General features: G+C 42.1%; 2 protein-coding genes across 3 annotated transcripts; one reads left to right on the top strand and one right to left on the bottom strand.

Moving 5' to 3' along the window:
• The first annotated feature begins 6,741 nt into the window (after window positions 1-6,741).
• LOC131286023 (apoptosis inhibitor 5 homolog) lies at window positions 6,742-9,364 on the top strand. 2 transcript variants are annotated; one of them, XM_058314884.1, is made up of 9 exons: window positions 6,742-6,870; window positions 6,962-7,123; window positions 7,212-7,364; window positions 7,440-7,613; window positions 7,683-7,886; window positions 7,970-8,170; window positions 8,237-8,433; window positions 8,515-8,710; window positions 8,791-9,364. In XM_058314884.1, the coding sequence occupies exons 1-9, from the start codon at window positions 6,790-6,792 to the stop codon at window positions 9,148-9,150; spliced, it is 1,728 nt and encodes a 575-aa protein (XP_058170867.1). In that variant the 5' UTR covers window positions 6,742-6,789; the 3' UTR covers window positions 9,151-9,364. The 2 variants fall into 2 exon arrangements, with proteins under 2 accessions (XP_058170867.1, XP_058170875.1); XM_058314892.1 differs by having other exon boundaries at window positions 8,515-8,723; window positions 8,822-9,364.
• A 1,502-nt stretch (window positions 9,365-10,866) lies between these two features.
• LOC131281376 (probable DNA-directed RNA polymerases I and III subunit RPAC2) lies at window positions 10,867-11,324 on the bottom strand. Its single transcript, XM_058310703.1, has 3 exons — window positions 11,307-11,324; window positions 11,132-11,232; window positions 10,867-11,067 (listed from the first exon to the last, which is right to left on the bottom strand). The coding sequence occupies exons 1-3, from the start codon at window positions 11,322-11,324 to the stop codon at window positions 10,875-10,877; spliced, it is 312 nt and encodes a 103-aa protein (XP_058166686.1). The 3' UTR covers window positions 10,867-10,874.
• Window positions 11,325-16,312: the final 4,988 nt, after the last annotated feature.

The raw sequence follows: 16,312 nt of genomic DNA, 5'->3' as shown, positions 1-16,312 counted from the left end.
GTGATACCGTCATATGAAACAATGTAATCTGATCAGGGGCATTGGTTTAAGCACTTTTAAAAATGCTACTACTTACTGGCAGGATAATGTTTAATATTTTGGTATTAAACGAAGAGTGTAAACATTATAACATGTACCTAATAACATTTACGGTGGTAAATAAATTTGCCAAGCTCAAGCGCTTGTGTTTTTGTTTAATACAGGGGGGGGGGGGGGGGGGGGGGGGGGGGTATTACAGGGTATTAAACTAAATATAAGAAAAAATAATAATATAATCGAAAAATATTTAATCTGTTGTAAATCCATGAACATTTCTAAAAAAGGCTTTTTTAAAGAGATTTCTCGCAGGATTTCCCAGAAAAAATCATCATCAATAAACTCGATGAGCCGCTACTGATTAGAATGTTCTGAAACAATTATCTTACAAATGCAATTATCGTACTATCTTATAAGTCATCTTACGAATGCATTAAAAAGAGGATTAATTTCCTCAATTTCTCATTCAGTGATGTCCCAATGTGATAACCATTGAAATTGAACAGTAAACCAACTACGTTTGATAGTTGGTTCGATTACCGCTTTTATCCCGGAGTGAACAAGTTGAATGTTGTGAGGCATTTCGTGTCCGTCGAACTTAGCTAATATGGATTATTTTTACTATTCTGGCTCATGGCAAAAGGTTAAAGCATCAACAGGAAGCCTAGATCCAGTCACGAACCATGCATGCTGGGGAAAACCAAAGTACAACAATAGTTGTAGCGTAAAACTAAGAGCAAATGTTTTATCGAAGCACTAAAGTAAGATTCTTTTCAGATACAACATAGAAATATAGTTACTAGCGCTGAGGAGTGACACGAATTAATTCATCAACAATCAACTACTCATATTGCTTGTTAACTTCTCCTCCTCATTTGAAAAGTTTGCTCAACCAATTATCTCGAGCCGAACCGAGGCCACTCGCTGCGTCCTTTAATCGTGTCAGTACCTCCCGTTCGTCAATCCGCCCTCGATCACAGCCTGATTAAGCTCAAACGGGGCCAGTCCGATCGGACAGCGTTGCCAAGCGAACGGACAGAAGAAAACGGGAATCCAGCTAATTAAGACACAAAAAGCCTGATTGGTGCCGGCAGTCCGGCATTGAGCAAAGTGCCTGCTCGGGGTGCAGGAATTTAGAAATCCGCATCCAATGTCGGCAAGAAAACGTTCGGTCGAAACAAGAGGGAGCGAGAGAAAGACACCAAAAACTAAAAGCTAGCCTCCGTTACCCGGCTTGCAGCGAAACCATCGTCAGGGTTGATCCGATCGCTACGAAAAACAAAAGCAAAAAAAAAATGAATAAAATAAAATAGCATGGCTTTGGACATCCAGCCGACCGATTGGCCCTCGTCCGATTTCGGATAGCGTCCGAGCAAATGAAGACATAAAAAAGGGCCCAAGAAATATGGTGTCGGTTTTCCGATTTTCTGTTGCACACTTTTCTCCCCTCCTTCGATTTATTTCTTTTTGGTTTGCTTGTTTTTTTTCCCTCTCTTTTTCTTTCAACCGGCTGCTTTTCTTACCCTCCAGTGTCATGGTTTTGAAGGCTTCCATTTTACGACACACACACGGTTGTCCGAGCGGGGGCTGGCCCGTTTGCTTTCAGCTTCGCCTACAGTCCAACGGTTCGGGAAGCTGGACCCACGAGCAGGTTCTCCGTTTTTCCACTAATTGTTGATGGCCGATAAAACCGTGCGTCAGGATGCCGTTTATCCAGCCGGCCATTTGGGTGGATGCCGGAGTTCCCAATGATCGGAACGCCGAAAGGCTAGCGAGAGCCATTCTTTTGGAACCTTTCCCTAGTGGAGGGATGGTGAAGGAGGTAGATAAAATGTTTCGTAATTTACAACTTCTTTCAATTCGAAGCGATTTCCCCGAGAATGTCGAAGCAAATGGATGAAGGTGACGGCATTAAGATGATGAGCAAGTGGACGGTGTTCTATCCACCTAAAGGGAAGATGTATATAATTGTTTTCAACAAGATTTTCAATTGTAAAAAGTGGAGTTATAAAATGGTGCAATGAGGAATTATAAAGTACTGATTATAATAACTTATCCTCAAAAGGCAAGAGCAATCTTTACGAGAATTAAGCATTTATACATTCAACACTTATTTTTAGTGAAAAACTTTTTCAGTTCAAAATCATTCTACTAAATTATTTTTAAATTAATCCCGAGAAGGGTATTATGGTATGCAAGCACCTCAAACAGCGTCTGAAATGATTCACTTTAACCAACATATACCAAGGACTTGGAAAGGAAGAAAACACCATCGCGATCATGGAATTTATGATCGTTCCGTTTCGATACACGTGAAACGGTGCGGACCGATAATTGAGCATGGCCGACAGAAGCTGCCCGGAGTCGCTTCTCAAGAACACTTTCCCAAGAACGTGTCGCTCTTCTTCTTCATTGTTGAGTTTATTTTTTCCCCCCGGATTGTTTATATCCATTTGGAAACGTCCACCGGTTCAGCAGCGACCAGTCGCATGGACGATCCCTTTGGACGGACACGTTTTTTCACCTCTACACCGACTCGCGCCGATCGCGGGTTTGGTCCAATTAACGAGAAATTTCCTTCCCCAGCCCCCCCTGGCCGGCTGGATGAGAGGGAGGGAAAAGAAGCGTTTTCTTTTCTTTAAATAATTTACGACCGATCGCCGTTTGCCGTGTGCCTCGGGGCAAGGTGATAACGAACGTCGGGCGAACAACGATCGATCTTAAAAAAGGCCCAGGAAAGTGGAAAGCGTTCACAAGCGGCAAGAAAAGCGGGGGAAGTCTTGGTCGAGTAAGGCTGCTGCTCCGTATCTGCCACCTGCCTGTCCCTGTGTTGTCTTGTATTTTCTGATGGCGGCCATTTGAAGCCGTTTCAACAGGGAGACGCGCGCGCAAAATGGCGCACGTTATCGCAACGGCAGCGCAATGCTACGTAATACGATCGTCATGGTGGCGCTCTGGAGCTTACGGACGGGGAAAATGAAAATGTACAACTCGTCCGAAGAAAAACGATAACTTCAAGGAAAGAATAAAGATTTTGTTCTTATTCAATTGCATGTGTATCGTGAATCTCGTGAGTATTTCCTGATCTTGTAGGCGGTAAATATCATCTTAAAATTGATTGTTTGTTAGTTGTTTATAATTGTTTGAAAAGGTACAGGCCAAAACGCTAAATTAATTCCTTGAAGAAATCTGCCCGCATACGGTATAGCAATCAAAAGTTAAACTTCTAAAGTTCTTCGTTAAAAAGCTGCACTAAATAGATGAAAACAAATTTGTTTTCGAAGTGCTAAAAAAAATTGGTTACGTTTGCTGTTGGGCTATTTGCTTTTTAAACCTGTCGCCAGACAAACATTGCCTCGGTCAAGGATGGTTTAAGGATCGAGCTAATTTGAAGTAAGTTTTACTTTGGACTTTTGTAGATTTAATCAAGCAGCGGCGAGCCATTGTAGTGGAAAACATACAGTTTGTATTGAAGACAAAATTCACATGTAAAATTTGGCCTCGTCAAACAAATGAGCGGAAAGATAGACTCATTTCTTTATGTAGTATTCTAAGCTAGTACTATGCTGCCATGTAAACTCCATACAATGCATAGCAGAAGGAATAAAACTGGTGAATATCGATGGATATTAAAAAAATTGTCAACGATTCATTTTTTAAAACTAAGGACAACTTCCCAGTTTAATTGGGAACCGTGAAACATGAAATTTAATTTAAATCGAAAGAAATTAGCAGTAGCTCACTCAAACTGAAAATAGACCCAAATTTTGGCCAAATTTGCTGGTCTTCCCATTTTTACCAAAAAAAAAAGATCAACAGTTTAAACCGTCTAGGTAAACGTGCGTCAAGGTTGGTATGTCGGATGGATTCGGCTTCCATCGATTTGCTCTAGCCATCGTCTTATCAGCAGACGATCGTGCAGTTTCCATGCAGCTTGATTGAAATGTGCCGCCGTTGTATGAGCTCACGGTTTTTATGGCCGGCAAGGAAATGATACCGAACAATCAGTTCCGTTTTCGTCCCACACCGATGTTTACACGTTTGGCCCGCGGTGTATGCCAAGGGCTAAAAGCTGATGTCTGTGTTTATCGTCACCATCGGCGGTAAGAAAATGTTTAGAAGAATAAATTACGTTGAACTAGATGGTTGAGCCACGACGAGTGTGTAGACAAACAAGTGGCCAGGCAAGTAGAAGGCGGGTGAAAAAATAGGTTTTCACGTCACGATACACCAAGCTAGGTATGTACGTTTTCCTTGCGGGATGAAAAAGGACAGGGAGCAAGGATCATAAATTGCTCCAAAGGGGCTTAAAATTGACAATCCAGAGGCTTAAGGTGAGCGCAATCTTAGAGCGACACATATCTCATGCACGGGCAACAGTTTGTACTTCACGATTGAAGTGGTGTTCTGATTTTGATGGTTTTATAGGCTCTGCCAACGTGGCATATGGGACCGGAATGTCTCTTTTCTCCCAAGTCAGGTGTAACTGCATCTGTGTACATTCCATTTTTTTTCCTCCCGGTGGTGTGGATTTCGACACATTAGCGAACCGTTTTATCACATGCTTTTTTCCAAATATACAAATTTCCTTTTTCGTTAAATTCCAATAAAATGTTTTCTCATAACGGGCCCCCCCTCCCAGCGGGAAAGTGAAACAGGACCTACGGCAACAACCGTTCGATCCAGCTGGGTGACAAACGTCCGCAAGCGGGCATAAAAATCAAATTAATCAACAAATACTCGCAATAACCATCGACATTATTCTAATGATTATTGTTTTGATGAGCTCGGCAAACGGTCGAATGCTGGTGCTAATAGCGATCATAGAAAAATATCTCCAGCCCATGCTCCAATGCGCCACCAGCAGCACACTCCACTTTTGGGGAGGCGCACGGGCGTTACGCGCCGTTGTCCGGTGGTAGCCTTTTCCTAGGCGCGGGCAGTCGCCATCCGTGCCTCCGCTGGCCCGCAACCGTAGCGAAGTGGATGGATGGATGGTAAATTAATATAGGAATAAAAATAAAGGCATAAAATTTTCGTCCACTTTTTATGAGGCAGAAGGCAGCGAAATAAAATGATGAAGCGAGCCGGAGAAAATTAAGCGAAGCGGATAGAAATGCGCATGGATCACCATAGAAATAGAGGGAGTGGGCGAAAACGAAGATTTCACAGTAAAAGTACAACTTTCGCAGCAGATGGATGGAATATTTGAGCTCACTTATACATTAGTGTGCGTCAAGATGAAAGTAAGCTCAAACTGGATCAAAAAATTGATATAAATGGTACTAGTATAGTCATCAATAGTTAAAAGTATAGTAATAATAAAAGTAGCTTATGCTTGTTAAATGCACAGGATAAGTCTTGAAAATCATACGTAATCATTACAAAGTCGTATTCAGTAAGGGACGGGTAATATTTGTGTAAATTCTCGAAAGCTCATAATTGTTTTACCACATACATCATGTATCAGTTGTATTTGGTTTATGGATTTCTGCGCGACATGATAAACTTTTCAAACGAAAACATCATGTGCTTCGAATTGATTTTGAATCGATTCACGATACGACCGATGATCTACAATCCGAATGAGCGCTGGAGCCTGATTTAATCTTTTACCGTTACATTTAATTTTGCAAATAAAGCTCTCCGGCTGTGTTCTTACTGTGACAAAACAAATATTTTGAATATATCATATCACATTTATCTGCATTTTTTGTTTTCTAAAACCATTTCCATTTTCATTTTTCTGCTTAAGCGTTTTATAACTTACAGAATAATGCGGCTGGTGGCAGTGGACGTCAGATTCGATAGCGTTTGTGTTATGTTTAAAATTATAAGAAAGTTAAGTTAATTTAATTGTTTTTGCTAGATAAAAGACTCAATTTCGGGTTTGAATGCGATAAAATCTCATAAGGCCCTGCCAGACGAATGCAACATTTTTCATCAATGTTTCACGCACATTCAAACATATGAAAATTGGGGAATTTTGTCCATACGATGAAATTATTTTCAACCAGTGATCAAGGCTACTACACAATTTTCATGACTTATGGTTCTTTTGGTAAAATATGTATAAATAAATAGCAACAACAAATGATAACTTGTTAACATTACACAAGTGAAAACAACGAGGGGAATAGTAGAAAAACTGAGCCAAAAACTGCTCAAATGCAACTGCTCGTTCAAATTATTAATTGACTTAAGGTTCGTACTTGAAACAGCTTATTCTCGCCACCTTGTTCAATGTCATGTAGAAAACTGTCAAGTAGTGATGGGCACTCCGGAACGCACTAATAGCTCCGGAGCCGACTCCACACCAACGGTTCACGGGCCTAACAAGGGGTCCCGTAATATTCCGGCATTAGCTCGGAACCGGTTCCGAACTACTGGTTCCGAACTAGCGGTTCCGAACTAAGGCTGCTCCGGCTCCGAACTGACGGCTGTAATCTTAGGAACCTCTTTATTTTTTGTTCGCATGATTTTTGAAAGCGCCAATGAAAGAATCGTGGAGATTAGTTAGTTTGTTCAGATCCGGCTCCGGTGCCGTTAATTTGTAACCAGTTCCGGAGCCGGTTCCAAAATTTTCCGGAGTTGGTCGGAGCCGATTTTCACATCACTACTGTCAAGTAGCTTCGAAAGAAAAAGTGACTGAAGCAGTCAAGTGCCGATTGCAAGACTATCTAGTATGCCGAAATTTCAGCATTTTATCAACGTTTACTTTTTATAAAAGTTATCTTAAACTAGTGCGTGACCATGGACGAGTTCGGTGACCGAATAGAAAAGCTGTACAAAAACTACGAGATTCTTAGTGACGCTAAGGAAAAAATTGCGGAGGTTCGTGGCAATGATGGCGTCGGCCGGGAGTTAGCTTGGTGATTGTTTACGTTTGTTCGATGAAAATACATTTTAAACTACGTATCCACAGCATGAAGCCGAATACAAGGAGATCCTCGATGCGGTGAAGGGTTCGGCCAAGGAAAAACGGCTGGCGTCCCAATTTATCGGGAAGTTTTTCAAGCACTTCCCCTCCCTTGCGGACCATGCCATCGATTGTCAACTGGACCTGTGCGAAGACGAGGACACGCAGGTAGGCAGCGGATTGAGGTTACGGTGGAAAAAAATGTCGATGCCGTCCATTTTTTTAACTTTCGTTTTTGTCCTTTTCCACCATCTAGATAAGACGCCAGGCTATCAAGGACTTGCCGCTGCTGTGCCGTGATACAACCGAACATACGCCCCGCATAGGCGACATTCTGGCACAATTGCTCATCACCGAAGATGCCGCTGAGCTGCTGCAGGTCCATCAATCGCTGCTTACATTGGCAAAGGTATTGTCCTAAAGGGTTTTTTTCTGTTGCAAACTCCAAAATAAATTGTACCTTTTGCGGTTATTTACCCTTCAGTATGACGCCGTGGGCACGCTTACTGGAATTTTCAGTCAAATCGTGGCTGGAGATGAAACGACCCGGTTCCGGAGCTTCCAGTTCATCAACAACAAGTTAATGAAAATGGAACCTGAAATCCTTACAAAAGCAGTGGAGGATTTCGTCATTACCGAAGTGAAGAAAATTACTTTGGTACGTTTTATTGAACTGACTGACCTCGTTGGTTTGAGCAATATTTAATTAGGTTGTTTTGGATTACAGGATGTGACTTCTGACGAGTTCCATCAGTGTATGTCCATTCTGAACCAGACGAAACTCAGCAAGACGCTCCCGGGACACGTGGAGCTTGTAACGATTGCGGCCGAGCAAGCTGACTTGGAAAGTGACCCAGGTGCGCTGGCTTCTGACGATGAAAATGTGGAACGTTTCATTCAATGTTCCACTGAGGCAATGCCGTATTTTTCCGTAAGTATTACAGAACATTTGTACCTTTTTTTATTGTTGAAACACGCTAAACTAATTTGACTTACCCTTACGATGCTGTACAGTCGCAGGTAGAGTCGACCCAGTTCGTGAAATTCATGTGCGAGAAGTTCCTTCGTCCGAACGTGTGGAACCTGATCGGAGCAACCGACGATCAACATCAAACCCAACTGCGACTGTTGAAGGTGTTTGCAGAAATGTGTGCTTTCTGTGGAACACTCGAGAAGCCCTCGGAAAAGGTAGAAGCCATCTACGATGTACTTTTGGTAAGTGAAAAGTTTTCGATCGCATAAAACTAGTATTCACTGTTATTCGCTTTTTATTTCCTTTAGGAGTACATGCCATTGCCACCCCTGGATGCCGACATGAACGAAACACCTTCGTTCCAGTTTTCCCATGCCGAATGTCTGCTGTACGCGCTCCACATTCTTGGCAAGCAGGCAGTCGAATTTCTCACATTCCCGGAAGATCCGGCCAAACTGAAGGATTTCCGCTCAAGACTCCAGTACCTCGCACGGGGTACGCAAGGGTAGGTTTATTCGATTATAATCGCCCATTTAAATGTGATTAAATTTTAAATTTCACCCTCCTTCTCCCTTTGCATTCCCAGATACATCAAGAAATTGCAAGAAGCTGTCAAGGGTAAAACCGCGGAAGAAATGAAATCGGAAGAGAACCAAATCAAAGCCACGGCGTTGAAGACGACTTCAAATATCAGTACATTGATCAGGGATCTATTCCACTCGCCGCCAAGCTTCAAATCGGTCGTCCATCTGTCTTGGGTTGTGCCGAAAGAAAAGAAAGTGGTAAGAATCGACAGCAAATCACTCACTGGTGGTACCGTTGGAGCGCTCAATTTATGTATCAATTAACAAATCTTTTTCAGCAAAAACAAAAACCCGAAGAAACCACCAGAGCCAGCACCAAGCGGCACGCGCCAATCACGTTCGACAGCAATGGCAAGTCGACGGGCGATAGCAATGGCCCCAAACAGCCAAAGCCGAGCCCTACTGGTTCGCAGAAAATGTACACCCCACCGTCGGGCAAATATTCCGGAAAGCTGCAAAATAACTATCAGTCAAAGAACGGAGGTGGTGGCCGTCGTTCGTCCGGCGGTGGTGGTGGTGGTGGTGGCAATGGTGGTGGAAGTGGTGGTGGCCGTCGCGGCAATTTCGGCGGCAATGGGGGCGGTGGTGGTGGTGGCCGTAAGAGCGGAGGTAAAAGGAAGTTTGGACAATCCTGGTAGGTGGTTTCAAAGGGAACGGATTCGAAGTGTACGAATATCCAGTTTCGTTTCATCCGATAACACCTGTTCGTTGTTCAGTTCTTGTTTCCTCCCTTTTTAGTTCTTTTCTAACTATTAGGAGAAGTTTATTTATCAGCTTGCATAGAGGAAGTGTGACTTAAAACGAATTTCTACCATGAAACATGACACTGTCGTGTGTCTTAGTCGATCCCTTTCTTTCGAGTAATGAAAATAAGTCATGTATTTTACGTTTTGCTCAAAAATCTTGTTAATTCATACACTACGTAGAAAACATCGCGAAACGCTTAATATTCCACTAATATTCGATTGGTTTTAGCCCATTACAATTTTAATCCATTGTCTTTGCGATTCAAAATTCTCTCCCCGTTCCCTAGTTAGAGATAGTTTAGCTAGAGTTAGGTGTTCTTCCAACCTCTTAGGGAATATACAATAATGAATGTTTTAGCATGCGGGGTCTCTTCATCAGTTCCAGTGGATTCAGCGAGCATCGGGATAATAACAGCATCGGAAGGCGTTTGATCCAGCACTTCGTTCACCGTTGGGCCTGATCTACTTTTCTTCAAACTTCATTCATCACTGGTCAATCCCAGCATTAACTATGTTTCATAGGGGCAGATAGCACAGATATCCTCCAACTGTAGGGTTTCGGGACGTTTCTCTGGCTCGTCTGCGTTCACCTGGTCTATCCTTTCTAAGGCCTTTTACTTTTTACACTCCACATTCGCACCTTCGTTTCCGTTTCCCTGAATTCGTACTACATGCGTCCAGTTTTTCCGCCAAGCTAACCTCACCAACCATCAAAACCACCCATCCATCGAGCAAAGCAGCTGGATAACTCCTTCCTCCAGGCGTGTAAGTGAAACCGGTCGCCACGGAACGTATACCGTTTTGTACAGTGAAAAACAGTGCTTTGTTGCCTACCGCGACTCGTAACGGCCGACTGCAAATTTTCTTGCCGTGTTCCCGATTCCGATGCAATGTGGCTTGTCACGTTGTCCACTCGATATCTTCAATGGACAACCAAAATCAATTTGGATGATGAAATTCACACCGATCTGTTTCGGTAGGATTTATTGGATGCTGGAACCGGGTTAGCATGGTTCCTTAAATCTATTTTCAGATTGAAATCAATCTCCAATTTTTTCCTTGCTGAAAAGGAAAACTGTCCGTAGTGTGGTTTTAATCCAATACTTTTTAGCCGCTAACCTATCAATGTCCGGATTTTGAAAACAACAAAACCATCACTTGAGCGCAACATTATTCGTACGTATGTAGCTATTAGTGACTAGACATTAAAAGAAATGGTTTTATTTGCACAATCGAACTTTTATTGGTGGATCAATTATATTCACTATCAAACACTTATTAGCGCATCCTTATACGCGGGTGCAGATAAGGATAATTACAGTGAAATTATTACACGGTTTTTACATCATTCGAATTTATTCGAAAATATGGTGTATGAAACTGACAAATTTATCCTTGAACTATTTTTTCTCCATCATTTTTATTAGTGGCAAATGCTGTGTTGAAACATGCTAGCAGACTTCGACTGTCGGTATAAGTCCACCTAACTCTTGAACTACATTTCTCATGAATAAATATATCGTGGTTTGACATGAAAAAAACGTCTTATTTTATAAATCCGAAAACAATGTGCCCGCGTGTCTTTATTATATGAATTGATTGATTTAACGATTTATTTAAACATTTTCATTGTACTCTGCTACCGCCTTCTCAAACGTTTCTATCGTGTGATCACATACGCGTTCCAAGTCCGCTAACCCACGACGCAAAACGTCGATCGCGCGCACTTTACCGACGGCCTGTATCCGAAAGTGCATTTTATTTTCCGCCGGGTGGGGAACGGTGTATCCACAAAAATTCACGTCCGGGCTGCAAGATCAAACGACACGTTTAAGCAAGAAGCGTTAACATTTTTGGTCGCCGTTGTACTTACTATTTGCAGATGATACTCTTGAGCACATTTCCCAGCGTATGGCCCTCGTCTTCGAACACAAACGTGCGCGAACTTTCCCCAGAGTTCTCGTCCCCTGCAAGCTGCCGAGTAAGATAGAGTAATGTTTCTTTATATATTCAAAGCAAAGTGTTTTGTGTAATAGTTTTGTTCTTACCTCAGCTAGCTTCGGCATGGTGATGAAATAAATTCCTATCCACTAAAATGTTTCCCCTGCTACCGGCAATATTCCAACACGTTTGTTTTGGTTCGTCAAACATCACATCAGACATTGATGGCAGTTTGGAAGTGTTGCCAGTTTTTGTTGAACTGTCAAAGCAAACCGTTGTCGGTCGCTAGTTGAAAAAAAACGTAAATCCGTTGTAACTGGATCGATGTGCAAGCTGACCGAAAATGAGTTCGTTGCAGTCAATTCTCCGAAAGAAATACTTGGGCATTAATAAAAATTCGAAGAATATTGATCTACCTACTGATAGTGAATACCAACATGTGAGGTAATTGGTTGCGTATGATGCCCGTAATTGTGCAAAGTGTTCTCTACCAAACGACGCTTCTTTTTGCAGTGATTGTAACCTCAAAGATTTGATCGATATTGCATCGACTGCGTCAATTTTGGAGGAAATTTGCGAGGGAGAAAAATGTCTTACTGTTGAATATTATGATCAGCAAGAGAGTAAGTTTTTCTCCTGCGTTTGTGTGTTCGGTTTGCTTAACATGGCGCTCTACCGTTCTAGAAAAATACCATCGATATGTTGCGAAAATTAATCGTAAAGTGAAAGAGAAACCAACGCTCCCCCCCATCGTAGAAGTAGAAGTAGTTGTGTCTACTCCAGCGCCTACTCCCGCCCTAGTCGAACAACCAGTAGTAGAAAATGCCTCGGATAGAACTGTTGCTACTCTTTCACCACACGAAGCTATTGATGCGATCCGTGAATCTTCGCCAACTGAATCCAGGGGCCAATTGCAAGACCCATACCAGTTGGCAGAGAAAATGCTCATCCCAAACCCATCGACCATGGCGCTTGATGGGGATGAACATTTTGGCAGCAAGGACGCCGACGGTGCTCGGGAATTTTTGGAACTTTGCACCGGGACCGATCACCCACCGATGTCGCTCACGGATGCATCCACGCAGGAGCTAGTACTAGCTGAGTTGGGCATTCCAAGGCTACCGTTGAACGACAACTTTCAGGAGATTGACTTACGAGGCATTAACATGCCCTTCTTATCGAGGCCGTTGTCAGCTAGCACGCCGCTTGTTGAAACAACAGTTCCACGACGGACTGAGCCGCCGGCACTAGCGACACAAGCTGTAGGTCCGATCGCGGATCCGTCCGGTATGTCAGGAGACGGACAGTTGCTAAATGCACTACCTGAGAGAGCATGTTCCGTAGATTTGGCGCCGGTAGCAATGCCAAATAACGTCTCGAATGTCGGACTACCTGCTGCAGATATCCCACATGGAGTTCCAACTCCTCCAGCAGAAGAAATAATCCATCCCCAGCCTACTGTCCAGGCCAGAGGTGTACTCACACGCTCGGGTAGTTCCTCATCCGGCTCTACGGTCGAAGCGCCGGTTCGAGTGCCACGGGGTCGACGTGTGACAGATTTTACTCGTCGATTACCACGGTTGGTGGATGTTTGGCCACCTCCACGAAGAAATTTCGATATTTTCAGCTATCATAATGAATCCAACCTGTTTCCGATGATCGACAATGTTCTCAACCAATTGGCTCAGCTACGACAGCAGTTTCCGACGCCTCTAGTTGATCAGCTGGTGATGCGTGCAGCTGAAGTTCCTACTGCAACAGGTGATACTTCAATCGCATACCGAAGTAACGATCAAGGATCACGTGACCCACTTACAACGCCAGGCATCGAGGTATCCGATCCGACACAAAGAAAAGCACAGCCCGCTGAGTTGTCACAAGTACTAGACTCACAAGGATTAGCACTAACATCGGCTGTTGTTGCAAATGTATCGACTTTGATGAACACGTTGTCAACTATCGATGGAAAAATTTTAGAGGTATCGGATCAATACAGATTGCCATCTTTAATCACGGTATGCTTTGTTTGAGTCTGAGAAAATAGGGAAGTTACTATTGATTCACGGTTTTCCTTCGTTTCTTGCCAGGATACACCAGTTACAGATGAACCCAATGTTGCCATAGATGCTCCAATAAGGATCGGAGCGCATGTTGTACAAGGGGCTGCCACGGAATTGATGACAGTTGAGTGAAAAATACAATGTAAATTACATGTCCGCATGTCGTGCACATATTACAATATTACGGAAATATTTTCAGCCGCAGGAGCCAACTATTGGGTTTGATTCAGGTGTTGGAATCCCTACTGAAGTGGTTAATCCTGACACGATTCAAGACAGCTCAGCGAGCCCCCCACACATAGATTCGATGGTAAGTAAGCCTGAATTGTCTCTAGTAACTCGTCTCCCAATGTCTAATCTGTTCATTACTCAATTTTTCAGTTTCTTGACATTTTCATTATTGTTCAATGCGAAATGTGCCTGCACAAGACGGATGAAGATTTCGTTCCGATACAGCGATTGATTCAATTACTTCGAATTACGACACGTATCCGTAAAGCGAAATTAATAATAAACGTTATTCTCCTCCAACAAGCACGTTTGCTTGTTGTATCCAGGGCCGAGGATAACTCCATACTAGGAGTTAGAACCAATTTTCCCACAGATTTAGTAGATGGTAGCTTTTGCTGAACATATTTATATTGCTTAATTATTTATGTTTATGGATTTTTATTATTTAAATTACCTTTTTTAAATTAATATATGTTGTTAACCGTCTGAGCTTACTTACAATAATCTTGCATAACCAATTTAATTAATTATTTTATAATAGTAGATCAGTTGACGAATTGAGAATTCTTAAGCGCTTGAAACGTGACCTAGAAATTAAATAGCGATGATTTCCTTTTATGAAATAAAAAACGAAATGTGATTTGCATCAAAATTATGAGAGTAACGTGGAGTATAGGAATTTTGGAGTTAATGAGGGATTTAACAATGGAGTTTTCTCAAAAACGATTAGAAAACTTTCGAAAAGAATTTTTGTTTTTTTTGTTTAGTTTAGTTTACGCTTAAATTTGAATGCTTTAAATATAATCACACGATTATTTTATAGTTGGATTGCAATTTAATGTAATGCTTAATGAGGAGTTTATATAAACATGAAGACCAAGTAATTTGTTTTCTTTTTCTCAAGAAAAGATAATATTTATTTTCTTAACAAAAAAATAAAACTGTACACTTAGGCTACCAGCTAACAAGAAAAAAACTTTAATTGTTTAGCAACAAAATAGCTTAAACACAGTAAAAAAAGAAATGCTGTAAAAATCTCCGACCGTTTGCCGCGTGGGGTTGGCTCTTTAGGGGCGCGTTTTAATGTTTAATTGTAAACATGCTAGCAAAAATACGTATAATTTCATTCGTTTCGATGATATTTTGAACGTTCTGTATTTGACACGTCGTTCGGTTCGTCCCTATAAGCGTCCAGGCTGGTTTCATAAATGTCGATTTTACAAATCTTCCCATTTATCTCTTCCCTCTGGCCTTGTTGTCTTTTGCAGTTTCGCAGACCTCGTCGGTCCGGACGCGCGTTCATTTAAGATGTATCATTATTATTATTTATTCAAGGGGCATATACACATATTTTTCCTTTCGCTAAAGGATGCACCTACGACACGTATTACATCCGTCGGTAAAAGAGTAAATGAGGCCCCGGGCTAGATTCTCCTCTTCCTGCTGGTTCACATTAAGCGCCTGAAGCTATGCAAAGCGCGAAGCATGCATTCGTTTCGATTTTTGAACGCTAACGGTTCGCTTAAAAGAACATAACGGTTTAAACTAATCACGCAGTGGAGGTTGAATGCGGGTTAACATACTTTTACATGTTAAGTTACTAGTAAGTAAACTATACCACACATGATGGACAGCATGAAACAATGAGTTTAGCCGAAGAAATGATTTGGAAACGGCGGCGCGCCCGCAGCGAGCGAAGCGAGCGGACTGCGCTAGGTCTACCGAAAAAGAGAGTTTGTTATAGTTTTGAGAAATAAGGGGGGCCCGTGGGCCCCCCTCATACCGCACCCTTAGGTTGATTGCGTAGCCGAAATTAACGGTACACACTACGGTTCAAATATTCGTAGGTTGAATTCAACGAATTAATGTATCACCAATTGCATACATTCAGTTTAAACGTCCACAAGAGGTGTAGCCACGATCGAAAACATGGCGGCCGGGGCCTCATTTACTCTTTTACCCATCCGTCTTCTAATGCTATGGCAAAGCCTTTCATAACTCATATCCTTCCTTTTCGTACGGCTTAAGTGTGGTGCGGTTTGTGCATTCGCATTTTGCGTGTTGTGCGCGTCGTGTGGCGTTGGCGGAATTGCTATCACTTTTCACTTCCATGTTTTATTAAGGCGCTTGGGGTGGTGACGGTTCGTTTTCCTCCTCCAGTGGGGCAACAAAACGCAGCAGCACACATTGGGCCTGCATTAGTTTGTCAAGATTTGGCAATTGTAATTTTTGTGTTTATTTTTCTACTTCTCGAAGGATATTCGGTGTGAATATGCAACAAGACAACTGAAATATGTCTAATGGAATAATGCCACTGCTATTAGCTAACAATGCAAGGGGGGCATCGTCGTTGTGGATTGGAAGAGGAAGAGTCTGCATTGCTTTATACAATTTGTTCTCGTTGGAGAGGATAGTTCGGTCTAAACATTTATCTGATGGCGCGATTCCTAACTGACTGTATACAAAATGTGACCGATTCTAACTTATAACAAAAAGTTTGCTTTAACCATCGTACTTATTTTAATGAACCACCACAATTGTTGTTGTTTTTTTTATTTTCAGATTAATTGAAATACTGATTTTTCCTTGTCTCGTTTTTTGTCGTCCTCTGTTATTTGAATGTCAATCATATCTTAAAAGTTACATATGTTTTGCCACATGTCTTTCATTTTCTCATTCTTGGCGTTTCTGTTGCTAGGTGATACCAGTTTCCATGGTTACGGTTCGTTTTCATTTTACTTCCATCTAATGAACAATTCACGTCTTCTAGGAAGTTCGCTTATCTGAACTTCTTCCGGTAATTGATGAAAGTTCTACCAATG

Source organism: Anopheles ziemanni, chromosome 2 (assembly GCF_943734765.1).
Source record: "Anopheles ziemanni chromosome 2, idAnoZiCoDA_A2_x.2, whole genome shotgun sequence".
Taxonomy (NCBI): Eukaryota; Metazoa; Arthropoda; class Insecta; order Diptera; family Culicidae; genus Anopheles; species Anopheles ziemanni.
Note: the sequence above shows the minus strand (reverse complement) of the source record. Positions and strands in the feature narration are given on the sequence as shown.

What these genes read in the sequence shown, in the direction of transcription:
- LOC131281376 (XM_058310703.1), bottom strand. An exon ending in AAGAGTATCATCTGCAAATA is followed by an intron (nt 11,068 to 11,131) that starts GTAAGTACAACG and finishes TTGATCTTGCAG; the next exon opens with CCCGGACGTGAATTTTTGTG.
- LOC131286023 (XM_058314884.1), top strand. Translation starts at nt 6,790, where the DNA reads ATGGACGAGTTCGGTGACCGAATAGAAAAGCTGTACAAAAACTACGAG. An exon ending in GCGAAGACGAGGACACGCAG is followed by an intron (nt 7,124 to 7,211) that starts GTAGGCAGCGGA and finishes TCCACCATCTAG; the next exon opens with ATAAGACGCCAGGCTATCAA. An exon ending in TGCCGAAAGAAAAGAAAGTG is followed by an intron (nt 8,711 to 8,790) that starts GTAAGAATCGAC and finishes AATCTTTTTCAG; the next exon opens with CAAAAACAAAAACCCGAAGA.